The 27,849-nt window shown below is 41.2% G+C and overlaps 1 protein-coding gene across 1 annotated transcript; it reads left to right on the top strand.

Annotated features, from left to right (window-relative positions):
- Nucleotides 1-298: 298 nt before the first annotated feature.
- Nucleotides 299-27,182, top strand: CASS4 (Cas scaffold protein family member 4). The gene is made up of 7 exons (XM_074970079.1): nt 299-310; nt 12,634-13,065; nt 19,295-19,399; nt 19,864-20,013; nt 22,880-24,238; nt 25,307-25,387; nt 26,189-27,182. Exons 1-7 carry the CDS (start codon nt 299-301, stop codon nt 26,600-26,602), a joined length of 2,553 nt encoding a protein of 850 aa, XP_074826180.1. The 3' UTR covers nt 26,603-27,182.
- Nucleotides 27,183-27,849: the final 667 nt, after the last annotated feature.

Raw genomic sequence — 27,849 nt, 5'->3', positions numbered from 1 at the left:
TTCTTCCTGGAGGCTTGACCGAGTGCCATTCCTTCTTTTGCATGAACATAGCTGCAGGCCATGTAACGTTAGAGAGAATTTACTATGTAATTAGTTCCATTCATTCCCAGTGGCTGTTCACTTCACCCTCGGCAGGGTTCACAGTAAGTCCAGCACTGGGAGGTGTAGGCTGAAAGTCTAATACCCAGGCTTCTAGCCAAACCTTACCGTACTTCAGTCTGAGCTGAAGAATTTCACTTTGAGAAGGGGAGAGTGTATTGTTCTCATTTAGGTAATGGAATAATAGAGAAAAGACAAGATGAAAGTCAATGTAAGTACTAGATTATTACTTCTGCTGTATTTTATTTAATGGCATTGCATTTCTGTGAGAATGTATATGGAATGTATATCTGCATCTGCTACAATCTCTGTTTAAAGCATGCTCTATTTCTGTTTATTAGTTCCTAACATGATACTTTGTAACATACAATCTTAATTTTTAACATGCAATCCATAGTTATCTGAAAAAATACTACTCTATTTTATCAAGGAGAGGGGGAAAGTGTCTGTCTAAAGAAGTTAGGTTTGACTCATTCTTCTGTAAGTAAAGAATTATACGGTGATACAGTATACTGTACTGGTAAGCAACATTTATGACAATGGCAGGTTATTAGATGTCTAATTGGCCATTTGCCTTCATAATTACCATGGAATTTTTAATGAGCACAAGTGATTGCATCTCATCTTCATTTTGGATCTCATTCAAAAGAGGTTTCAGAGTAGCAGCCGTGTTAGTCTGTATCCGGAAAAAGAAAAGGAGCACTTGTGGCACCTTAGAGACGAACACATTTATTTGAGCATAAGCTTTCGTGAGCTACAGCTCACTTCATCGGATGCATCCAATGAAGTGAGCTGTAGTTCACGAAAGCTTATGCTCAAATAAATTTGTTAGTCTCTAAGGTGCCACAAGTGCTCCTTTTCTTTATTCAAAAGAGGGAAGCCATACAAATGTCTGTGCAGTGTAGTAGAAGACAAATGTATGATTTATGGAACTGTCCAAATACAACCTATGGGCAGATTCTCCCTTTGATGTACAAGTGTTAAGTAATATGAATAAGAGTTACATTTGTGCAGAGAGGACAAAATACACTAGAATGACTGAACACATCCTAAAATACTGTTCTACAGTAATGACTGAACTGAAAAAGAGCAAATAGCCAGTACGATTCCTTCTGTCTTTAGAAAGTTTTGAATACAATCGTTTTTTCATGGGAAAACAACACAGCCCCATGCAACGCTGATCATATATCTGTTATAAATGTGTCTTAATATTTTGGTCTGGATTTTCAGCACTGCACATATAAGCTTGCTGTAACAGCATATCATAGAATCATAGAATATCAGGGTTGGAAGGGACCTCAGAAGGTTATATAAAAATGTCCAGCTTGAGATCCAGGTTGTAAATTTCAAAATTGAGCCTCCACATTAGTAATGGAAAGCTGAACCACAGATATTAGTAACGAACATTCTTTGCACTTGTTCCTTCCATCTGATTATCTCAAAACACTTTGCAAAGATTTATCAGTCCTCACAGCAAATCTTGTGAATAGTATTTTGCTCCCGCATTTTATAAGTGGGCAACATGAGGCACAGAGAAGTTAAATGTTTGCCCAACATTACAAAGCAGCCAAGCTGGGAAGACAACGTTGTCCAGATTACCGGATCCCTGCTTTAAAAAGACCGCACTCCACAGACCACATTTTTCTATTAACCCCATGATGCCAGGTGGAATGACTTCTTCTAGCATTAGTTTCCTTTGTGCAGAAAGGTAAGAACTTCTGCAAACTGGAAAACAGTGTGTTTGGTCTTTGTCTAGCACATAAAGCTGACCCTGGCAAATGTAATTTAGGAGGTAATTCCCCCTCGTTACTATATAAGGGGCATGCTAACATCATCAGCTTCAACATGTTCTAATGTTTCCTGCATGTAGGTGGAAGTGTGATTTAGTGATTATGGCTGGTCAAAAAAATTCCATCAGCTTTTGTTTGTTTAAGTGGAAAAGCTAGGTTTTCAAGTCAATGAAAAGTTCCACAAGAAGTACCTGCTTTCCTAAAAATTTTAAATCAGAAAACCAAAGCCTTTGAGGAATTTTAAACAAAAACTTGGGAATTTAACAATTATTTTTCTTTTCATTGACATTTTCCAAATGGGGCGGGGAGCGGGAGCACATATTCTGGCACCTCTGTCAAGGATTAGGGCACTGGGAGCTAGGAGATTCGGCCTCTATTCCTGATTCTGCTCCTAATTCACTGTGAATGGGCAAAACAACCTCTCTGAGCCTGTTTCTCCAATTACCTTTTATTTTACTTGGCTTTCTGACCAAGTTCAGACAGTCACTATCATCCTATTTTAAATGTCATATGAGCCTGTGGGATAGCATGCAATCGCCATTACGTTAGTAAGGGGGAAAAAATATAGCAACAACTAAAATGAAACCTTTGCAATTTAGATACATGGCACAATGTTACTTCTGCAAATAATTTCCTCTAAATCAAGTGGGCCATAAAGGAAACACTAGATGGGATTAGGGCACTGACTGAATCCCTTTACTGGTCAGTTTCCAGACTTTTTAACAAGTTTAGCTTTTAAAAGGTGTAGTGCACAGTGGCAGAGAGGATGGCTTACTCAGAGGGGCTAAAGTTGGGGGAAAACAACCAGTCCTTAATTTACAAAGTCTCTTTAGATGAAGCAGAGTAACAAGGTTATCTTCCAGTTCCTATTGCAGCCTCCTTCTGGGCAGCAAAGTTTCCTGGCTGGGCAAAGGACAGAGATCTTTTCTGTGCCTCTTCTCTATATCCCTCCTTTAATGATCCCTTAGTCCAGTGGCCGGTTCTCAAAGGGGGATTCAGGTGGCCTGCAAGCAGGTTTCAAAAGGTTCACCAAACTGGGCAGACATTAGACTCACTGGGGCCAGGGCAGAAAGCTGAAGACTCTGTGTGGGGCTGAAACGCCCTGCCACCTGGGACTGAAGCCAAAGCCTGAGCAACTTAGCTTCGCAGGACTATCTATGGCACAGGGCCCCAGGCAATTGCCCTGTTTGCTACCCCCTGACACTGGACCTGGCTTTTATACGGTGAAAAACAGTTGTGGCACAGGTGGGCCATGGAGTTTTTATAGCATGTGGGGGAAGCTCAGACAGAAAAAGGTTGAGAACCCCTGCTCTAGTCAATCTTCTTTGTTGCCTACTTTAGTGATGGGTACATACAACCCACCTAAAGCTCTCAATATGCCTTGGTAGCTAAACTTGGTAATTTCCCTATTAAACGTACCTAAACCTATTAACAGGCTGCTAACCTCAGTATGGCCAGCAAGCCAACACATCTGGAGTCTTTAGACCAAGACCATTTGGAGATAGAATGAGTCAAAACATACATAAATGAATTAAATACATTTTAAAATGAAAAAAAAAAGAATGTTTTCAAAAAATTAAGTGCAGGGAATTTCTTAAAAAATATTGTATTTTTAAAACTCATTTATTATTTTTGATTCCCAACTTCCTGGAAAAATTCTGGCAGGAGTTGTGGCATGTGAAATTTTAGGAAAATACGGTGAAATCTGGCCCTATTGAAGTCAATGGGAGTTTTGCAATTGACTTCAGTGGAGTCAGGAATTGACCAGTTTTGTCGGGGAGGGGACGGGATTTGAGGAGGGTTGAAAAATAGATTTATAGTAGGAAACTACCTTAACTATGGAGCCGCTACCAACTCCCTGTAATACAGTACTGAGGAAACAGGACTCCATGTGTAAAGTCTCCTCCAAAAGATATCGCCCATAGAATGGAAGCCAATTTTTCCAGTTTGGAAAGATCTTCATCCTTCCAAGAGCTGAGCTGATCCTTCTGGATTTGAAATTTGTAGTTCTTGGAATTTTAAACCTGATGCTTAGATTCGCTAACCAAAAAAACCCTTAATTAATGCAGAACTATGGTTGCCTTGTGGTATCTCATGGCCTTCCAGAACCTCGAGTTCAATAACACTCAAACCACTAAAAAACAGGAAATGAACAGTTAATTAGATCCCTAAGTGGTCCTCTAACAGTTAGATAACCCTTTGCATAGAGAATAAAATAGATAAAGTGTTCCTCTCCGTTCCTAGCTCTCAAACACTTATTTATATCCAATCCTGAAAAATTTCCATATGCAAAAACATGGGACTTCTGTGTATGGAACAAGGGTCAAATCAAACCAAATAGTTAATGCTTGCTACATTTTTGTTATTTTCCAGTTACATTAACCACAAACAGATCCACGGATTAAATGAAAGCATCTCAGATCACCTGTGCTCCACCAAAAATGTTACATATCATCTATACCAAGAGCAAACACATATGGTCAGGCATAGTCAGAATGAAGGCACATATATTTAGGGAAACTTCAGAGAATTTGAGGATTTTCTTTTCTTTTCTTCTGCATGTGTTAGTATATTTTAACTGTTGGCAGTCTACAGTTAATTTAATTTGTCACATTAAATTGGCTTAATTTAGACTATTTAAAAAGGACTCATCTGGGAACCTCATTCCACATTTTAAAAGGCATGTGGAATTGTTTATTTGTTCAGCTCTTTTCTGAGGTGAATAGATTAACTGGAAACAGTTCAGTAAACATGCCAAGAGGTGTTACTGATACATCAACATAATTGTTTTGCAAACTATCCACAGCTTTTAACTGTATCTTCTTCTTCTGCTCAAATATTTAAAGTCATATTATCCTGCACTAAAGAGTACTTTAAAGGTTTTAAAAGACTCTCAAAATGTGGCTACAACATCTTTTAAGAATGTAAATCTCAATCTGCAGACGAAATTCCCATGACTAAAAAACTGTGTTCAGACTTTTGAAATAGCTATTAAAAAAAAAAAAAGCAAACTAAAGACAATAGAAGGAAAAAATCTTTGGAATTATTTTCTTTAGAAATTAAGATTCTGTCAAATGCCTAGCATGCTTTTGGATTATATTAAATAATAATAAAATTAATAATTAATAAGGATTTTCAAATACAAGTTGCAGGTGTCCATAAGTGAAATGCCAACATTTCGACAGCCTTCTCTGATTGGAAAGCCACCATGCTGACTACTGTAACATGCAATATTTTGCTAGTGACATTTGCTTATATGTCTACTAGATTTTATTTTCTGTAACATAGTTGTGTCGTTTATTTCTTGGAAATATTAACTCTATATCATGCTGTAAAATAACATTTTTTCTTTATTTCTAAATATATGCTATGTTTTTGTATATGTAGCTACAGCTACTTAAGGTTAAATAATTGCATTGTCAGCTTTGTGGACTTCTAACCACATTATTTCCCACTATTTTTCATTAATAAACATACAATTACACAGCAACTTTCATCCTTAAGGTTCCCAATATGCTTCCCAAATTCTGTACTGCATGTCCATGAATTATTTCAGGTTGGGGGGTGGAGGTTAGCAGCCAGGCAGATCATGGGACCTATATCTGTGCAAAACCTCACCTTTTCAGATTTTGTCTGATCAGGTGCATTATGTGATAAGGAAGAATTTAATTTACCTTTTCAGAAGAGTGAAGGGTTGTGTTGACTGAACAACGATTCTAACTTGTGTTCCAGGGAGCTAAAACTGCTGCTTTTAGACAGCTAAACCATCTCTGTTATCAGCCTTTAATGTGACTTTCCTCCTTTCAAACTATGTAATTAACTCACATGGTTTTAAATAGGGGTTATGCATACATATTCAGAGGAGAATAAATTCTCATGGGGGGCTTGGGGATGATGGTCACTTTCTAGGCCTAAATTCTTTGATTGGCTATCTGAAATTTGCCTTGCGGTGGGAATGATTAACTCATCATCTGTTGAGGTACCTTCATAAAGTGTTGTACTTGGTTTCTAATATATCATGTTCCTTTATCTTTTTATGGTAGCAGTGGGGTTTATGGGAAAAATGTTAGTGTCCTTGCTATATTGCCTTTTTAGGGAAGATGGGACCTTTAAAGAAGCAACAAACAACACAGACAAACATACTTTGATCTCATCTCTGCTGCTTTAGTGTTTATAGTGCATTGAGTATTTCAAGTGCACATTAAAGAGAAGTATAGAGATCATGTAAAACTACCCAAGAGCTGCATACAGCTGTCCTAGTCAGCATTGTGTGTCTGATGGTGTTAGACAGCCAGTTTCCGGTTCTCTGGAAACAAACAAAAAATGCAATTCCCATTGGCCTCAGAGCAGAACTATCTCTTATCCCAGCAGCCCACTGAGGTCTCAGTGATCGTGGGAATGATTGGCTAATGAACACACACACAATCTTCAGAGAGCATTTCTGCTCAAATAACAGAAAGGGCCTTTGATAGTGAGTCTTTACACATGTCCCAGGCAAGTGTGAAAGAATATTTGGGGCCTGGTTTTGAAAAATGAGCTCAAGTTTGGTGCCCCCAATTCTGCACCCACAAATAATCTTGGGGCAAATTACTGCAGATACAGTTGATAACACACTTGCAGCCTGACGATACTGGCAGATCAGGTAGTCAAACGTTTAAATCTCATAAAATAGGTCTGCAGTTATTTGCAGCCACAAAATTATGCACACAGTTACTGTGGGCACAAAATCAGGTACCAGGCTGAGCTCTTTTAAGAGTCAGTGTCTTATTGTAAAGCATCTCGGAACAACTAGAGCAAGCAATGGCTGCTTAGTAATTCACTATGCTTCTCCGAGTAAATGTAAATCACAGAATGGAGGATCTGAGTGCACTATTCTATGCTGTGAGAGTGTTGGTGAATGGCAGAGCAAAGGCCAGGGAATGACGGCTCCTCATGTTATGCCAGGTTCTGTCAGTGACTCTCTTAATTTCACTGTATCTCAGTTTAGTCACTTATAAAACTAGTATAATAATACCTTCCTCACAGGGGTATTACAGGGGGCTTTAGTCTGCCAATCTAGCATGTTTCACCACTACTACATTTACTTACAAATGATTTTCAAAGTGTCTGTGCATCACCCATTTGGGTGCTGGCCCAAGACTGGGGCTCTAAAGCAGGGGTGGGCAAACTTTTTGGGCTGAGGGCCACATCTGGGTGGGGAAATTGTGTGCAGGGCCCGGGCAGGGAGTTGGGGTGCGGGAGGGTGTGCGAGGGGTGGGAGTGGGTGAGGTGTACAGGAATGGGCTCAGGGCAAGGGATTGGGGCAGAGGAGGCATGCAGGGTATATGAAGGGCCTCAGGGAAGGGGGTTGGGGTGCAGGAGGAGTGCGGAGTGCAAGAGGGGGCTCAGGGCAGGGGTGCAGGAGGGATGCAGGATGCGACAGGGGGCTCAGGGCAGGGGGTTAGGGTGCACGGGGGTGCAGAGTGGGACAAGGGGCTTAGGGCAGGGAGTTGGGGTGCAAGAGGGGTGTGGGGTGCAGCAGGGGGCTCAGGGCAGGGGGTTGGGGTGCACAGGGGTGCAGAGTGAAGCAGGGGGCTCAGGGCAGGGAGTTGGGGTGCAAGAGGGGTGTGGGGTGCATCAGGGGGCTCAGGGCAGGGGGTTGGGGTGCACAGGGGTGCAAGGTGAAGCAGGGGGCTCAGGGCAGGAAGTTGGGGTGCAGGAGGGGTGCAAGGTGCAAGCAGGGGGCTTAGGGCAGGGAGCTGCAGGGCAGAGTGCAGGAGGGGTTCGGGCTCCGGCCCGGCACCACTTACCTAAAGTGGTTCCAGGGTGGCAGCGGTGCGCACCAGGGCCAGGGCAGGCTCCCTGCATGCCTGCCCTAGCCCCATGCCGTGCCACTCCAGGAAGCAGCCGGAACCATGTCCCTGCGCAGCCCCTGGGGGAGGGCGGGCACAGGGCTCCGCGTGCTGCCCTTGCCACGCCTCCAGGTACCTCCCCCAAAGCTCCCATTGGCCACGGTTCCCCGTTCCCGGCCAATGGGAGCTGTGGGGGGCGGTGCCTGGAGGCAAGGGCAACGCACGGAGCCCTCTGCCCACCCCCAGGGTCCCAGGGACATGGTGCCAGCCCCTTCTGAGAGTGACGCGGGCCTGCGACACCATCGGGGGCAATCCCACAGGCCGAATCCAAAGCCCTGAGGGGCCAGACTCGGCCCGGGGGCCGTAGTTTGCCCACCCCTGCTCTAAAGTATTACTGTGATACAAATAATATGTAATGATAATATATCTGCTAAAAGCTGTATAGGTTCCTTAGATGAAAGGTACTACATAGAGTATTAGGCTCTCTTGCTCATTCCCTAGCTGTCAAAGTTGTAAGAGTCATGATGACTAACCACCATAGTCAGAAAGGAAATGCGAGGGAAAAAATGGTACTTACTATACTTACTAATAGATAGGCAAAGGAGAACACAAGGCATGGAATGAAGGCAAAGCTATACAATTTACTGTTTTTATGCCCTGCAAAAATGTTCTTTTTTCTTTATTTTTTGGAGCTCAGGGGTTAATTGCAGAACAACCTACCGCACTGGCTTTGTGTTGCTGATGTTGGCATAACAATACGCTGTTGTGGTTTTCCCTTGATCCTTCATTACTCTGAACACAGAAAATACACAGAAATCTGAAACCTTTCAAGGGAGGAAGTTGGGTTTTCACAACAAGATCTAGATGCAAAATGCTTTACAATTTATGGCAGGAATTGGTGCCAGGAGATTAAAATAACAACAGTAAATGAACAAACAGTTAGAATCTGGGTAATAACATTGTAGCACATTTATAAGGTTTCATAAGTGTTTCTGCATGCTGCTAAAATCTCTTCAAATATGAGTGCGAAGGCAAATAGGTCTAAAATCCTCACTAATATACTCAGGCAGTTTCCAGGCGTTTTGAACATACAGTGACAAATGTCATACATCATATCATCCAACGGATGAGCAGACAATAACACCTACAAACATAAGATTTATTATACCAATCAGATTACTGGTCTCTCTAATCTGGAATCAGGCTTCCAGCAGTGGCCAGTACCTATGCTCCAGAGAGCACAGGAAGAAATCCTATAATATCTCCTGATCTGTGCAATGCAGAATATGGGGATGTAAAGGAATTGGCTCCTGACCCCCATGGTGCTGACCATACTCCCTGAAGCAGGAGCTTTAACTTGTACTGTATCACTCTAGGTTGCATAGTTGTATTAATGGCCATAAAATTACTCTTTGCCCTTCTGTAAATCTCTCTAAGGTATTTGTGATACAATGACTTTACTTTACTTCCCTTGGGACCAAAGTCCACATGTCAATATATGCAATGTAAAGGCATCTTTGTTTTTATTTGTTCCAAACTGACTGCCTTCTCAAATCTAATTATGCTTTTAAAACCATTGTTTAAAATCGGTCACTTAATCGGACCCAGTGTGGTCCAATTCCTTGAATCATTCACTAGTTCAATTTAATTATTACATCTTGCCTAAGGAAGCTGTTCCAGAAATTTCTGGCATTTCTCTTGCATTCACCTATTGAGTTCATCTATTAAGAATGGAGCTCTCAAATGGAATGCAAGATGATCCATGAGAACAACAGATTTGTTATTCCTGAGTCAGATTTTCAAAAGTACCCTCTAATTTTCGGTGTCTAATTGGAGTGCCCAATTTTACATGGCTAGGGCCTGATTTTCAAAGACTCTGAGCACGTGTGATCCTTTGACATCAGCACACGTGTCTAATATAGAGGCCACTTTTGAAAATGTAAACCCATATAATTTAGCCACAGAACATAACCAATCGTATATATGAATGTTTGCTTACAAGTTATAACACACTCTGGGCCATGTTTACAGTTTTTATTAACAATGCCAATATCTGTGTATCAAGAGACAAACTGACTCCTATACTTAAGAACATGAGGCCTCATTTTCGCTAAGTCTCCAACTAATTTTGTGTTCCCCCGTGGTTATTATTGGATCTTGATGATGATTCACCAGATGAAACATTTATTGGTACAGGTCTAATAAAACTTTTCTCTAACACTTTTTGCTGTAGAATGAAATTTAAGATACAAAAATAAAGGGATGGGGATTAAGGATTCTTTAGTGTCATCTCTGATAGTGGGATTGTCTTGCTCCATACATTTACAGTAGAAGGAGACCCATCTGTCCCTATGCAAGGAGATTAGAGAGTACTTGGCAAATTTCCCCCAGAAATGCCTGCTGAAATCACTTTTGGGTGTCACTGAAGCACTGATGATGTGACTGTTATGTCATACATTCATATAACATGGGCCATAACTTGTGGTCCTTAATTGCAGAGATTCCAAGTAAAGTACATGGGCTAAGCTTAAAGCTGTTGTAAGTCAGTTCAACCCTTCTGAAATCAGATATGTGCACTGCAATTGCAGACTCAGGCATAAAAATTCTTACAATAGCGTTTTCTCAACAAATAATTAGCTACAGATAGGTTGATAGCCAAATGTCTTTTCAAGTCATACCATGGATATCACCTCTCGTTTACATTGGTGCAACTAGGAAGGATGGTCTTGTGGTTATGCCACAGGTTTCCTGTGAGAGCTTAGACAAGTCACGTAATTGCTCTATGCCTCAGTTGCCCCCCATCTGCAAAATGATTATATAAATATTCCCTTTGCCCATCCTTTCTATTTAGTTCACAAACTCTTAGGGGCAGGGACTGTCTGTTACTGTGTGTTTATACAGTGCATAGCACAGTGGGACCCCAGTATTGGCTGGAGTCGCTCACTGCTATTGTAATATTACTGCTAACCATACTAGGAAAATCTGGCCTTTATTCACAATTGTGACAATGTGAAATGCCCTGTCCCTCTCTGGGTTATACTGTATGTTGAGATTACAAAATGTCTCACTTAAACACAGGTGGTCCCAAGCATTTGGTATCGTCAAAGTAGAGTTTGGGACTGACACGTACAAGGCAACAAGAACATTTTAATCAAACTATGACATAAGGTAAGTGGGACTGTTGCTGTCCATCTCTGACAGCTGCTAGTGCAGTATGTGTGGATCAACCCATGTATCATAAAAGGGCCATTGTTCCCAGCCATCCCTATGAAGAAATTTATATTACCAACAACAGGCTGCTTTCATCAGCTGAGCTGACGAATTGATTTTCTTCTCCTGATACTTCAAACCAGCTGTTGCTTTATGGCAAATGCACTGGATAAAAATATCAGGCATTATATTTCCAATGCAGACGCTATCTCTTTGGACATTACTCGCACTTCTGGATAAGAAACTGTTTTTCCTAATCCACATTCCATGGGGAGAGTGGCTGATCTTATTTTGAAGCTGAAAATAAAGCCACGTATGGGAAATAGTATGTGGATACTTCTTTTTATTCTTTCATCAGCAGTAGTAAATTGTACAAAAATGCCTCCAGTGATGAAGGCCACATTTGCTATACTTTTGGCTATTTTAATTATATTGCTTACTAAAAACCTGAGTTCTAAGAACAAAACATGTTTAGCCACGTACACATGATCACAATAAATAATTAAAAAGAGTGGAAGTATAGTTTACTGGTTAGTATGCTTGTATGGGACTTGGCAGACGTGGGTTCAAGTCCTTGCTCTGTCACAAATGTGTAGTGTGCCTCAGTTCCCACCTGTAAAATGTTGCTAATAGCACTTCCTAACGTAATGGAAGTGCAGCGAGGATAAATACATGAGAAGATGCTTGGATGCTATCATAATGGGAGCCATATAAGTATCTTATGGGGATTATCTTCCACAATAAAGTAATTAGCAGCATCACTATTCTCAGATCTCTTATTATGCTCATTGATTTGAAAAGTCCTTAATCTCATGTTCACAGCAGGGGTCTTGCCTACTCTGAATATTTAGGGAAATCTCTCTCTGACACCGCCCTCCCCCTCCCCACTCCCGTGCTGGCACTGGTGCTGCTCTCCCAGTACTAACACTGGTGGAAATGCTAGTTTAGGCTGGCCACTGGTGTATTTACTGTACTTTGTCATCTAGAATGGCTTGGTTAGAAGATACAGCAGTAAAAACCCCAGCAGCTACCATATCTATCATTGCTAGCACCAGCGGTTATTTTCTTGAAATCCTCAGGGTAGTGACTACCAGGTGGTTCATTTATATCTGGCTCTAAGAAAGGAAATGAATAATAACACCTCCAGCATTGAGTTTTATGTGAAAAGAGAGGGAGGATGGATGTGTGGTTAACACTTGGCGCCGCAAGGCACTCAGATACCAGGTGTGATAGAGTTGTAAATAGATAGATTGATTAGACAGAAGTTAGGAGATGTGGGTTCTATTCTTGAATCGGTCACAGACTACCTGCGTGACCTGAGTAGCTTTCTGCCTTAGTACCCTTATCCAGAAAACTCAGCTAATGATACTTTCCTACTTTCCAGGGGTGTTCATCAGGCTAATGTTATTCATGTTTTCATTGAGATCCTCCGATGGAAGGTGCTAGAGAAATGCAACGTATTATTACAGCATTATTTATTTCTGTAACACACTAAAACATGGCAGGCATATGTTCAAAAGGTTTAACTTCATAAAACCAATGCCTTGAGAACTGATCCTAGGATAAATATTAGCAGTTTTGAATTTGCATGTATTTAGGTGCTGAGAAATGTTAATCTGGTAGCTCCATATAACACTTCTGAATAATACAAGCAGTGCAAATATTACTGCATGTGTTCTTTTTTATTTGTTTTTCCTCTCTAGAATACCTTGGCAAAAGCATTATATGACAACAAGGCTGAGTGTTCAGATGAGTTAGCCTTCCGCAAAGGAGACATCCTAACGGTTCTTGAGCAGAATGTTTTAGAGAGTGAAGGATGGTGGAAATGTTCCCTCCATGGAAGACAAGGTCTGGCTCCTGCTAATCGCCTCCAACTCCTTGCTGGTTCCCAGGAAGGAATGTTGTCTCCCTCCTCTGAGCATGATTCTCAGGAATTGCCCATCTGTCAACAAAATATCTACCAGGTTCCATCAGCTCCCAAGTCTTCCACGTTGTCACCTACGTATGAACGGATGGACAGTTGGATTAAGCCACTTCCTTCTTCTGTTTCTTCTCCACCTACTCAAGAAATATATCAAGTGCCAGCTTTAGCTGCACAATTATTCAGTGAAAAGATCCAAAGCCTAACCAATCAGGTAAGAATATAAGCAAGTATTAAGGTTTCAAGGGTTGGAAAATACCAGTGAGAGGGGAAGGGAAGCCTGATGGTTTTTACTTTTTCAGCAGACTCCTAAGGACTTGAGAATTTCAGTTGAAAGTTGCAGTGAAGTCAGCCAAGTAAACAATGCTTTGTTTAGGCTACTTGAATAAATACTGTTATTCTATTGGAAATATTCCCATAAAACACATATAGTCATCCCTGGAATCACATCACCCCCCAATGAAAAACTGCCACCTCCGTGACGTAAGTGGCAGCTATATAACTGCCCAATCATTTAGGACAGGAAGTGAAGAGGAATATAATAACTGCTTTGGGTGGAATATAGCGATTTAAGGTTCCTAAAAACACATGCTAAAATTTCTTAAGCTATAAAATTCCAGAGCTTCATCCGTTAGTGGTTGAGGCACAGACACACATTCCTTTGGTTTTGACACTTATAGAAGATAATTTGTAACAATGTGGTTATAGAACTTCTCAGCCAGACTATCATCTTCTCTTGCTGCAACTCTCTTCCCTTTAGTCTCTCCACCTCTCATTTCTTCAACAAGTGCAGAATGCTGCTGCCGGTCGCCTCATGCACCAGGTCACCTCCTTCTCCAGATAACTCCATTGAGTCCCTATCCATTTCAGGAGACACTTCAAAACTGCTCCCTTGTTTCAGCTTCTCAGTGAGAGACCCTCTCTTTCTCTGCTCGCCTTTCTTTAGGCTTGGATGCATGATTACCCAGTTCACATTTGGGTGATCCCATCAATACTCGGGCACTCCAACAGCCCGTATAAGTGCCAAGTATTATTTTTATTAAATGTGAATTGAGTGCCCTAGCATAGGCAGTTGAAAACAGCCGTCCCTGTAACAAAGAATTGCCTCGGAGGCCTTCCTAATGAAAAATGACCAGTAATAGCAGGAATTTATCAGTGAAGTTCACTACCGTTTATTTTACTTTATGTTTATGTATATGTCCCACAGTATTCTTGTCAGCAAGTTAAGGAAGTATGGGCTAGATGAATGCACTATAAGGTGGGTAGAAAGCTGGCTAGATTGTCGGGCTCAACGGGTAGTGATCAATGGCTCCATGTCTAGTTGGCAGCCGGTGTCAAGTGGAGTGCCCCAGGGGTCGGTCCTGGGGCCGGTTTTGTTCAATATCTTCATAAATGATCTGGAGAATGGTGTGGATTGCACTCTCAGCAAATTTGCAGATGATACTAAACTGGGAGGAGTGGTAGATACGCTGGAGGGGAGGGATAGGATACAGAAGGACCTAGACAAATTGGAGGATTGGGCCAAAAGAAATCTGATGAGGTTCAATAAGGATAAGTGCAGGGTCCTGCACTTAGGATGGAAGAATCCAATGCACCGCTACAGACTAGGGACCGAATGGCTAGGCAGCAGTTCTGCGGAAAAGGACCTAGGGGTGACAGTGGACGAGAAGCTGGATATGAGTCAACAGTGTGCCCTTGTTGCCAAGAAGGCCAATGGCATTTTGGGATGTATAAGTAGGGGCATAGCGAGCAGATCGAGGGATGTGATCGTTCCCCTCTATTCGACACTGGTGAGGCCTCATCTGGAGTACTGTGTCCAGTTTTGGGCCCCACACTACAAGAAGGATGTGGATAAATTGGAGAGAGTCCAGCGAAGGGCAACAAAAATGATTAGGGGTCTAGAGCACATGACTTATGAAGAGAGGCTGAGGGAGCTGGGATTGTTTAGTCTGCAGAAGAGAAGAATGAGGGGGGATTTGATAGCTGCTTTCAACTACCTGAAAGGGGGTTCCAAAGAGGATGGCTCTAGACTGTTCTCAATGGTAGCAGATGACAGAACGAAGAGTAATGGTCTCAAGTTGCAATGGGGGAGGTTTAGATTGGATATTAGGAAAAACTTTTTCACTAAGAGGGTGGTGAAACACTGGAATGCGTTACCTAGGGAGGTGGTAGAATCTCCTTCCTTAGAGGTTTTTAAGGTCAGGCTTGACAAAGCCCTGGCTGGGATGATTTAGTTGGGGATTGGTCCTGCTTCGAGCAGGGGGTTGGACTAGATGACCTTCTGGGGTCCCTTCCAACCCTGATATTCTATGATTCTATGTTTTGTCTCACAGACTCATGGGGCCATGGGTATGGGAGCTTCACATTAACCATCCCCTAAATGAAACTTATGTTACAAAGGTTAAATGATCTAAGGCAGAGACTTAAATATTAAGTCAGTCTATAAAGAATGCAGACGATTCATCTAATCTTTTACTCTGAGCCATCTCATGTTGCTCCATTTACCTCCTTTAGCCATTTTTCCTACCTTTGCATCAAAAGGAAGGATACCGTGACAACAGTGTTGCTCTATGTATTACCTGGTGAACAGATGCTGAAAAACCAAGGGAACTTAGTGTATCTGTGGAGATTGAGGTCCATTTTTTCAAAATTGTACTCCCAGTTTTCATGTGTGATTACCATAATTGCACAATCAAAGTGTGTAACTGAATGTTCAAGGGAACATAGTTAGCCTTCTGCACAGGCAATGACCTGATCTATGCACCTACTTGCAAAGAAGGCGTACACACACTGGGCATGACAGTGCACGAACATTTTGCATATGCAGTTGTGCCCCCAACTTTTAAAAAAATCAGGCCCTGAAATTGTCACATACCCATTTTCCATTGAATTAGGAGCACAAGCTGAGAGTTACTTGGCTTTGCTATCTATCTATCTATCTATCTATCTATCTATCTATCTATCTATCTATACTGCTGCCCTGTGATACCTGCTACGCTGTTATATGTTGACTCTACCTTGTTCAGCTATAGCTGTTTCCTTTAACAAGGAAAGAAAAGTTTCAGAGTAGCAGCCGTGTTAGTCTGTATTCGCAAAAAGAAAAGGAGTACTTGTGGCACCTTAGAGACTAACCAATTTATTTGAGCATAAGCTTTTCGTGAACTACATACTGCATCCGATGAAGTGAGCTGTAGCTCACGAAAGCTCATGCTCAAATAAATTGGTTAGTCTCTAAGGTGCCACAAGGAAAGAAAAAACACTTTAAAATCGTTAAGATGTTTCAAATATTTACACTTTCAGGTTTGCCTGAGTTACATCACAGTTGCTACTAAAAGAACAATTGTACCACTGGAGTCAACAGCCACATGTACACATGCATTTAAAGGTGTAGAGGTAGACATCCCATCTGAGTACAGCAGTACAAATCGAAGTATCCTAGATTACCCCATGTAGATGGTATGGGACAACTGGCATATCTTCTGACATGTTCAGCTGTTCTCTGAGCAGCTGGGTGAAGCTACTCAGTCTTTGAGGGACTCTGATTGAAAAAAATAAACCCCTCTGAAAAACCCTGTGTGCATGCTCCACCTACACTTTAAAGATTGTAATTTTTTTTTACTTCTCATCCAATAAAAATTTCAGCCATCTGTTGTCTTAGCCTGCTTGACCCTGAAAATATACAAAGCGATTTCTTTTCTGTAGCAAATCGGGTAATAGGGTATGATATTCACTGATTCACATTTTACTATCAACCAAATAAGATTGTCTGTATCTGAAAGTAGATTTGGGCCAAACCAGAACCTTTTAGCTGGACTCTACTTACCTTCTTACCTGCTCTGCGCAGAAAAATAAAGCCTGTTCTCTTACAGTTCTGTCAGTGTAGATGGTTTGTAAGAGAAATGGCTCCTTTTGCAAAATAATAACGGAATTCATGTTCACTTATTGATTTCCTTTCCTTACAAGAAACTAGTCAGCCAGGCCTTTCTCAAACATGTAACAAGCAGATAAAAAGCTGGGGCCTTGTCCTTCCGCCACACAATATGTCCTTCCACCACATTGCTCTGAATTTGGTGGGTGTGACAGTTCGATGTGGTGGAGAACACTGCCTCTCACTTTTAAATGGCTTATTGCAACATAAAACTTCAGTAGAAGCTCCTTCAGGTCAGAAATTTGGTGTTGCAGTGGTTTATGCCTGACTAACCTAATTGCCTTCTGTGATGAGATAACTGGCTCTGTGGATGAGGGGAAAGCAGTGGACGTGTTATTCCTTGGCTTTAGCAAACCTTTTGATATGGTCTCCCACAGTATTCTTGCCAGCAAGTTAAAGAAATATGGGCTGGATGAATGGACTATAAGGTGGATAGAAAGCTGGCTAGATCATCTGGCTCAATGGGTAGTGATCAATGGCTCCATGTCTAGTTGGCAGCCGGTATCAAGCAGAGTGCCCCAGGGGTCGGTCCTGGGGCCGGTTTTGTTCAATATCTTCATTAATGATCTGGAGAATGGTGTGGACTGCACCCTCAGCATGTCTGCAGATGACACTAAACTGGGAGGAGTGGTAGATACGCTGGAGGGTAGGGATAGGATACAGAGGGACCTAGACAAATTAGAGGATTGGGCCAAAAGAAATCTGATGAGGTTCAACAAGGACAAGTGCAGAGTCCTGCATTTAGGATGGAAGAATCCCATGCACTGCTACAGACTAGAGACCAAGTGGCTAGATAGCAGTTCTGCAGAAAAGCACCTAGGGGTTACAGTGGACGAGAAGCTGGATATGAGTCAACAGTGTGCCCTTGTTGCCAAGAAGGCTAACGGCATTTTGGGCTGTATAAGCAGGAGCATTGCCAGCAGATCGAGGGACGTGATCATTCCCCTCTATTCGGCTTTGGTGAGGCCTCATCTGGAGTACTGTGTCCGGTTTTGGGCCCCACACTACAAGAAGGATGTGGAAAAATTGGAAAACGTCCAGCGGAGGGCAACAAAAATGATTAAGGGTCTGGAGCGCATAACTTCTGAGGAGAGGCTGAGGGAACTGGGATTATTTAGTTTGCAGAAGAGAAAAATGAGGGGGGGATTTGATAGCTGTTTTCAACTACCTGAAAGGGGGTTCCAAAGAGGAATGATCTAGGCTGTTCTCAGTGGTAGAAGATGACAGAACAAGGAGTAATGGTCTCAAGTTGCAGTGGGGGAGGTTTAGGTTGGATATTAGGAAAAACTTTTTCACTAGGAGGGTGGTAAAGCGCTGGAATGGTTTACCTAAGGAGGTGGTGGAATCTTCTTCCTTAGAGGTTTTTAAGGTCAGGCTTGAGAAAGCCCTGGCTGGGATGATTTAGTTGGGGATTGGCCCTGCTTTAAGCAGGGGGTTGGACTAGATGACCTCCTGAGGTTCCTTCCGACCCTGATATTCTATGATTCTGTGATTTATAGACCTACTGTGCAGTATCAAGGGCGTCTCATTGCTGAATAGACAAAATTCAGGGTGGTTTTGGAGTGAGTGAAAAATCCTTTTCCCAGTGTTCATATCTATTTGCACTCTGATAGCATTTTAACTAAACATATCCACAGCCTCCCGTCATGGCGGTATTTTCATTCTTATGCCTCTTAAAACAACGTTTCAAGCAAACAATGAAATAAATCTGTAACAGGTCTATGCATTAGAGCTCCCTCATCAGACTCATGTGTTCTAGGAGTTGGACAGGACCAGAGGAAGAGGTGAGAACAACAGACTTGCTCCTTCTGAGAGAAGTCCAACCTCCTTTATAGCACCACATACTTTAATAATACTGGTGCTACCACCCACTATAATCTCCTTTCACTTGAAAACCATGCTCTGAAGTGTCCCTACCCTCTGTTTGCCAGAAGCTGGGAATGGGCGACAGGGAATGGATCACTTGATGATTACCTGTTCTTTTCATTCCCTCTGGGGCACCTGGCATTGGCCACTGTCGGAAGGCAAGATACTGGCTAGATGGACCATTGGTCTGGCCCAGTAAGGCCGTTTTTATGTTCTTATGTTCCTGTACCCATAGGAAAGCTGGAGTAGAAACCCCATGGATCTCTTTTCAGTTTTACTTTTTGGGAGCCAAAAGATCTAGTTGGTATCTGGATCAGGACTGATTCACTACACATCTTCTATATTTCCTGGGCTATATGTGAGGCAATATATATATGTGAGGCCTTTAATCTGGCAATAATTCATCTATGAAATAGAATGGAAATACTAGTAAAGGGGAATTATAGGAAAAATAAACCCTATCTGTTTAATAGGCAGACAATGAGCAGTTTTCAAGTTTAGGGCCCGTGAATATTTGACAGAAGCTTTTTAATTAACACCCGAAAAGGAATTCTTCCAGGAATGGCCATGAGACTCATCACATTCTCAAAGATGCCCTAAGATCACTTCAACTTTCTCATTACGTTCTTCTTCTTTTTTCCCCCTCAAGCACCAGTTTACTCTTCCCACACCATCTCGGGCCTCCATACCATGTATAAAAAGTGAGGTTTATGATGTTCCATCACCACAACACCGAATGGCCCTATTCACTCAGGTGAGTCCTGTCATGTCACTGAATATGTCCATCAAGTAGGACTGGAATTCAGGACTTCTGAGTTCCTTATCATATGCAATGGTGTTATAAAAGTAAATTATAACTTTTTTATTCATTTATTGTTTGAACTCTGCTATAAAGATTGGTAGAGAATTCTATATGAAAGTTAAAAAAACCCAAAAGAATCTGATTCTCTTTTAAATTTGATACATTTTTTAAAATAATATATCTGGATCCAAATCCTCAAAAATTAAGTGTAACATCCTACTGCGCCACCTAGTGCCCATCTCCCCTCCCTACAGCATTATGATATTCAACAGTCCTGCAGATTCTAAGAACTGTATCCTGCTCTGAGTACACACACAGAATACCTGCATGAACTCAAGGCAGTTATGACCCTAAGTCTTCAAGTTGGTGCAGTGATAAACAGTATTTAAGTCAACCTTACTTTTGTATTTTATTAGAGGTGTGCCACTCCACCCACAGCCAGAAAGGGCTCTATGCCGATCCTCTTCAAAGAATATATCCAGGAAGAGCAGCAACAGCTTTATGACATCCCATCCAGCCCAGAAAAGGCAAAAATCCATGTCCAGCAAGACTCTCCAGTGGGCAGTGTAAGTGTTACTCACTGAATGGCAGAGAATAGTCTCTCATTAATACTGTCACACTCATACAGCAGAACACATGCAAGGGTGTATGGTTATACTAATATGCTGTACATGCCTCTGATGTGAGGTGGAGCACCAGCACAATAGTTAAGTGCCATCAATCTGCCAAGAAGAATAAACATAAAAACAGCACTACGTCAATGTTACATTTCTTTAATATCATAGAACCATAGAAATGTAGGACTGGAAGGGACCTTGAGGGCTATCTAGTCCCTCCTCCTGTGCTGAGACAGGGTCAAGTGCACCTGTCCAAGATGATCTCTGACAGGTGTTTGTCTAACCTGTTCTTAAAAAACTCCAGTGATGGGGATTCCACAAACTCCCTTGGTAACCTAACCCAGAACTTAACTGTCCTTATAGTTGAAAAGTTTTTCCTAATATCTAACCTAAATCTCCCTTGCTACAGAGTAAGCCCATTATTTCTTTTCCTACCTTTGGAGGACATGGAGAACAGTTGATCATGGTCCTCTTTATAACAGCCCTTAACATATCCCCCCCTTGGTCTTTTTCTCCTCAAGTCTAAACATACCCATTTTTTAAACTTTTCGCCGTAGATCAGGTTTTCTAAACGTTTTATCATTTTTGTTTCTCTCCTCTGGACTTTCTCCATTTTGTCCACATCTTTCTTAATGTGTGGTGCCCCAAACTGGACACAGTACTCCAGTAGAGTAGAGCATGACAGTTACCTCCCAAGTCTTACATACAATGCTCCTTTAATACACCCTAGAGTATTAGCCTTTTTTGCACCTCCATCACATTGCTGACTCACATTCAATTTGTGATCCACTATAACCCTCTCCCCAAAGCCTTCTCTACAGTAGTATTACCTAGCTGTTTTTGTATTTTCCATTTTTGTATTTGTGCTTTTTTTTCTTAAGTGCACTTTGCATTTTCTTGCATTGAATTTAATCTTATAGATTTCAGATCAATTCTCTGATTTGTCAAGATCATTTTGAATTCTAAACCTGTCCTCCAAAGTACTTGCAACACCTCCTGTCTTGATGTAATCTGGAAATGTTATAAGTGTATTCTCCACTGAGCTGTAGCTCACGAAAGCTTATGCTCAAATAAATTTGTTAGTTTCTAAACTGCCACAAGTCCTCTTTGTCTTTTTGCGGATACAGACTAACACGGCTGCTACTCTGAAACCTCCATTATCCAAGTCATTAATTAAAATGTTGAATAGTACTTGACCCAAAACAGACTCCCACAGAACCCCAATAGATATGTCCTCCTTGTTTTACAGTGAACCATTGATAACTATTCTTTTAGTGTGTTTTTTCAGCCAGTTGTGCATCCATTTTATAGTAATTTAAACTAGATCACATTTGGTGGATTTCTTACTCTTAATATTAAGTAAGTTTAAAGTAAGAAATGAGACTAGTTATACTGGATACCTGCTGAAGATGGAACTATCATTGTATTTGTTTGCTTACTGTATTTAAAGTGACATTGTCACCAAAAAAGGTGACTCAAGAAACTATTTGGTAAGTAAAAGTGATGTCAGATTCTTATATTCTTGAATATCTGCATGTTTGTAACCTTGAAACAGAATCCAATAACTTGCATTGTCTTGTAAGATGAGAGTGTGGTCTAGTGGTTACAGCTAGTCGACATGACTGTATCCAGCTCTGCCAATGACTCACTGCACAACCTTGGGCAAGACACCTAATCTATGCGTATCACAGTGTATCCACTTAAAAATAGGAATTATGTTATTAATAATAATAATTGTATCATGCCAAAAAGTGTGCTGGGAGCTTTACAAGGATAGCCAAATAGATAATGAGATCCATGTCCCAAAGAACTTACAATTTGAAATACATAATACCTACACCTCATGGGGATGTGGTGAGACTTCACCAGTATTTGTAAAGCATTTTGAGATCCTTGGGTGAAAAGTGAAAACTGTAGGCTCAGTCTTGATGCATGGATTGGCCTGCTTTGGGGATAGTATGAAGCGCCACACCCCAGCTTAAACTCTGGGAGGGATTGTGCCTCAGTGAGCATCCCATTGTTCAGGGGAGCCATTAGAGGTGCAGCTTGCCCACACCTTGTATATCTGGCCAGCTACATGGTCCAATGAAGGGGGGAAAGTCAGCGACCCACCTCTTCCTTGCCACTTTTGAGGGTGTCTTGCACCCCTGGAAACCTTGGCAAATCACAAACGCTGCAATTGTGCCCAGCGACTGCACACTCCTGTTGCATCTTGAACTCCCTCCCCACCACCCTTGTGAAGCAGCAAAGCACCATCTGGCCCAAAGTGTATATTATTCTTACTACTGGCCTTATTGCACCAAAATCAGTCATCATTTTTCAAGCTGTAGAGGTCAGATGTACACAAGCAGCTATTGTATGCCACTGAATAAGATCAGTATGCATCTCAGGAAGCCTTTGAAAATGTAAACACAGTGCAATTATTTTAGTGTGGTCAGTTGTGCATTTTTTTTTTAATTTGCAAGTGTGCATATGTGTGTATGACTACTGGAAATTAAAGAGGTTGGAATCAGTTCTGCTAGTTAAGAGGCTCATGAAATCTTGTTTGCGGCACTATATAATACTGTCCTTGATCGACATTACTTTACAGTTTGATCATCTGTGGATGTGACAAAAATATACTTGGTCAACATATTAGATATTTCCTATTTGCAATGTGATTGTGCATTTCAGAGAGGGAGCAGAATTAGAACTATGTGCCAGAGCCCCAGCTGGTGTAAATCGGCATAGCTCCATTGATTTCATTGACCTATGCCTCTGGATCTGACCTTATATTTCCAAATGCCGCTTGTAAACCTTGTGTACTGCTTTCCAGGTGTATGATGTCCCCCCCACAACCGCAAGAGACCATGACATTTCACTACAAAGTTTGTCTCAAATAAAATCTTTCGGTCATTATAATACCTTGCCAAATCCTCGGAAGTCAGAATGGACTTATGATATTCCAGTATCACCTGAAAAAATGGGTTTAAAAAAAGATCCTTCCGATCGTTCCCTGGAAAAGCAGGTGCTGTATGACATACCACCAGCCAGATATGGTTCTAGTTTGCAAAATGTTCCACCAACAAATATCAAAAGCAAATCAGTGAATCCACAAGTGTATGATGTCCCACCAACCCAGAGAAAATTAACCTTTCCTGACATCCCTCGTTATAACGTGCCATCCTCACGTAACATGCTACTTTTGCAGCAAAACAGTAACTATCATGTTCCACCAAGCTTTCTGACTCCAAGGGTTGAGCAACAGAACTCTGAACAAAATGTTTATGATATTCCAAAAGTGCTGCCTTCTGCTTTACAGCACAGGAAAGGGACTGAAAAAAACAACAGTAGTTTTGGAAGCCATACTTACAACATTCCTCCACAGCTGTCAAAAGATGCCAAATTAGAACAAGACAGATTATCAGTTTCTAGTGTGGACAGTAGAACCAGCACCCTATCTACATCATCAAGCACTTCTGCTGAGTCCTCTTCTATGTCATCATCAGAAGAACCTGCAAAAGAAATTAAATTGGAGCTTGACTTAGCCATAGAGACATTGACCAAGCTGCAGCACAGTGTATCCAGTTCAGTTGCAAGTCTGATGATTTTTGTAAGCAGTAAGTGGAGATTCCAGGAACACCTGGAGACAAACCTTGAGGAAATCCATAGAGCAATTGATCACATAAAAGAATCTTTGGGAGAATTCTTGGACTTTGCTCAAGCCATCAAGGTGAATGCCTCTTGCGTCACTGACAATAACCTTCAAACCAGAATTACAACACAGCTGAAAATTCTTACAGACTCATTCCAGATCTTGGTAGAAACAAGGGAAGCACTAAATAACTGCAACTGGTCACTGGAAGTTCTGGTCATTAAGAAACCTCAAAATAACCCAGATGATCTTGATCGGTTTGTTATGGTAGCCCGCACAATTCCAGATGATATCAAGAGATTTGTTTCTATCATCATAGCTAATGGAAAGCTTCTCTTCAAAAAGAATTGCAAGGAACAAGAGACCAAGTCACCAAAAATTGGTACAGACCGTAAAATGGCAAAGCCGATCCCAATACCCAGAAGAATAGAACCGAATTCACTCCAAAGAAATACTTTGGATAAACCAAACAAAAACAAAGTCTCTTCTGAGAAATCAAGAGAAAATGTCACTGAAGACTGTGATTATGTTCAGTTACAGGTCAGTGTAACATAATTTGCTGCCAATTTTCTGCTTCATGTTGTTTGCAGGTAAGTTTACTTGCTCTATTTTAACTTTGCTTTATCACAAACCTCGCTTTGGTTTATAGTCAATTTCACCTGCTAGCCTGATTGCCTACCTCCAGGCTTTTGGGAGGTCTATGGCTACGAATGCCACAGCAGCCATAACCATGACAGCCAGTCAAATATAGAAGGACTAGAGAAGTGGGGCTTGTCCATTCATAGAGAGCAGTTCTTGAACCTCACCACCCAGATATGCTTAGGGCTAAAATTTCAGCCCAGCTTCAAACAATGTGTTTCTTTAGGGTGCTGTTTGTTTCGTGTCAGCATATTCAACGTTAATAGTTATGGCACAATTTTGTGTTTTCGGTGCACATCAACTACGGTGCCCAGATGCCGGAAATGTCAGCTTCCTTGTTTGTGATTTGTTAGCAAATGTTTTGCGGTTTAGGGGTACTTTACAAACCAAATGGTCTAAGCAACTTAATCTCATACTGTAGATGAACTGACCTATTTGTTAATTTTTCAGGTGCTTGTCAGTTGAGTAATTTTCCCAGAAAGGGAGAAATGCCAGAGAGTCCAAGAAGCTCACTAGGAACATTGCTCTAGCTCTTGCTTTTACTCGGAAGGCACTCAGATACTATGGGCGGCAGTATAAAACTCGGAAAGAGAGAAAGTATTTCAATCAAATGCCAGGAAATAATATCTAGACTTAAACAATATTAGAAGTTACTCTGGGAACAGAGTACAAAGAACAAATATCAGACAGCAAATGGCTCTGTCGTAACATATACTGACATTAGCTGGAAGTAGTTCACTGATAATGGGCCCGATGCTACTACTCCTTTCAGGGTCAGCTCCTAAATTTTGTAGTAGAAATTACAGCTGATCACATTACGTTTCTAACAGCAGGTGTCATTCTATACAGTAGCAACATTTTGGCTGCATGTAATTTTTAAAACAAGGAATTCTTATGCCGCTATATGAAACAAAACCCGCAGTATGTTGAAACAATATATAAATCATTTCAAGTGTTTTCATTTTTCAGAAGTCTCCTGGGTTGGAACAGGCGAAAAAAAACCTTTCAGCTAAAGAGGTGGCAAAGAAGAATGCAGATTTAAAAACAAAGGTATTTCTGATTTTGAAAATTGTTGCTAGTAAAGGCTTTTGGTCCCTGAAGTTATATATGGCTTCTACACCTTGCTAACATTTTAAAAAGCTAGAATTTGACTGGAAAAATCAATTTTTTATGAAGGGATTTTTTTTTTACTGATCTTTTGTCCAGGACCAGTGCTTGGAACGATTTACAAGTCCTGAAAACATTTGTACTAGTCTAGGGAAGTGCTTCTAATCCTCATGTCGTGAGAGCCTGGAATTTTAAATCATAGCATTATTTACTGTCTTGCCTTTTTCACTTTATTTTGAGTATGACTGAACCAGCTAATATCTCAATGGCCACAATAAGAGATGAAACCCTTGATTTTCAGAATTCTGATTACCCACAACTCCCGTGAAGCCAATACCCTGCACAATCAGGCCTAAATGCTTTATAGCATTTGAAAACTAGAATTCCAAGTGTTCAGCCTTTTTAAAGCATTGATTTTTAACTCCAACAGTTCTTGTGACATTTGCTACTAAAATCATGTTGTAAGTGAAGTGTATGTATGTGGGCAAAAGGTAGATTACAATTAGGATCATATCATTTTAAGATCTGATATTTCATGGCCTACCAAAGCTAGAAATAGTGCTTTATAATTACAAAAGGTCTCCAGGCTGTGACAATTTTGGAGCTGTGGCAAATCAGCTGCAGCGACGTGAAGAATAATTTATTTAATTGAAACTACAGGAGAATACAGTATAAAGTGGATAAGGAAACAATCTCTGTGTTACCAAACTGAATGTCTTTCTTGTTTTCTTTTCCCTTTTTTAGGTTTTCCCACCTTCAAAAAAGCATAATATTCAGAGCAACCTGGACTTGGCAAAGAAAATCACTCTCTCAGAAAATTGTAGACTGTATTTTGATGCCCTTCATAAGGCCATTAGTGTATTTACCAGTAGTCTTAGCAATAATCAACCGCCAGAAGTCTTCATAGCACAGAGCAAACTGATCATTATGGTGGGACAAAAGTTGGTGGATTCTCTCTGTCAGGAAACTCAAGAAAAGGATATTCGGAATGACATCCTCTGCAGCAGCAGCCAGTTTTGTAGCCTGCTGAAGAACTTGGCTGTTGCCACCAAAAATGCAGCAGTGCAGTATCCAAAAACAGGTGCCATGCAGGAACTTCAAAATCAAGCTGATGAGCTGTCTAAATACACTCAGCAGTTTAGAGCAATGATGGAATGAAGAAGCCTTTCCATTCTTAGAAGAGAATCCTGGAGAAAACTTTAGGATCTCCCCCGATTTCTGGGTTTTAACCCCTCAACTATGGTATCCTGAGAGCCGAGGAAGACAGGACTCCACAAAGAACCCAAATGCCAGTCTTAAATCAGCCATACCCTGTCGAGGTTGCTGTTGGGCAATGAAAGGTGTACTAAGGCCCTGAGGAATGTCTACACAGGCTGCGGCAACAATCCTCCCAGTCCAGGTTGACAGATTTGGGTTAGTGGGACATGTTCTGGTGCTCTAAAAACAGATGTATAGACAGCACGTTGAAGTGACAGCTTGGTCTGGAGCTCAGACTGTGAAACTCAACCCCTCCTAGATTTTAGAGCTTGTGCTCCAGCCCAAGCTGCAATTTCAAACCACTGTTTATACCCCTATTTTTAGAGTGCTGGTGAAAGCCAGCTACCCCGAGTCTATCACCCTAGGCTAGGAGGCTGACTCCCACGGGCTGTGTAGAGATACCCACTATGACCAGGAATTGAATTTGTACTTTCCACACAACAGTTTAGAGCACTATCTGGAAAATGCTGAGTCAACCCTTCCAATCAATCGTTGGAGTGGCTTGGCAAAAATTTCCATAGAGTATTGTTATACATTTATTTTATTATTTGTCTGATTTCTTATCTTTCCAAACAAAGCAGATAAATATATTTTTCTATTCTTTTTCACTTGGAAATGTAAGTGTTGTACTGGTTTTCCTGACAACAGACCAAGATATAAATTGTGATACATTGTTATGTGAAGCCGTCATCATTCTCTCTTTTCCAGGGGATTGTTTACCGTATTTGTTTTAAACTACAGATTTTTTAATAAAATGTCATTTACAGATCTTTCATATTACAATGTTATGAGCACAGTATGGAACAAATTCTGGCAGATGATGTGTATATAGGCCACAGAAAACCCATACCCAGCACCATAGAGAAATGATTGGACTCCCCATACTGTCTCTCATCTAAACCCAAGGAGCAACTGCTTCACAGGTCTTCCATGGGAGAAGCTATAATGGACCATTACAGAATTGGCCTCAAAGTTTAGGGAACATGGTCAGCATGTTTACGATCACAAAACACACATAAGATCCATGCAGGCTGTTCATGCAAAATTAGGGTGAATGTCAAGACAGGAATAATCTGTTTATTGGGTTGCTGCTGGCCAGAATGTGGGTGCACAGTAATGCAGAATACATGTGCACTCATTTTGAGGAC

This window comes from Natator depressus, chromosome 13 (genome assembly GCF_965152275.1).
Source record: "Natator depressus isolate rNatDep1 chromosome 13, rNatDep2.hap1, whole genome shotgun sequence".
NCBI lineage: Eukaryota > Metazoa > Chordata > Testudines > Cheloniidae > Natator > Natator depressus.
This window is presented reverse-complemented; position numbering and strand designations above follow the sequence as displayed.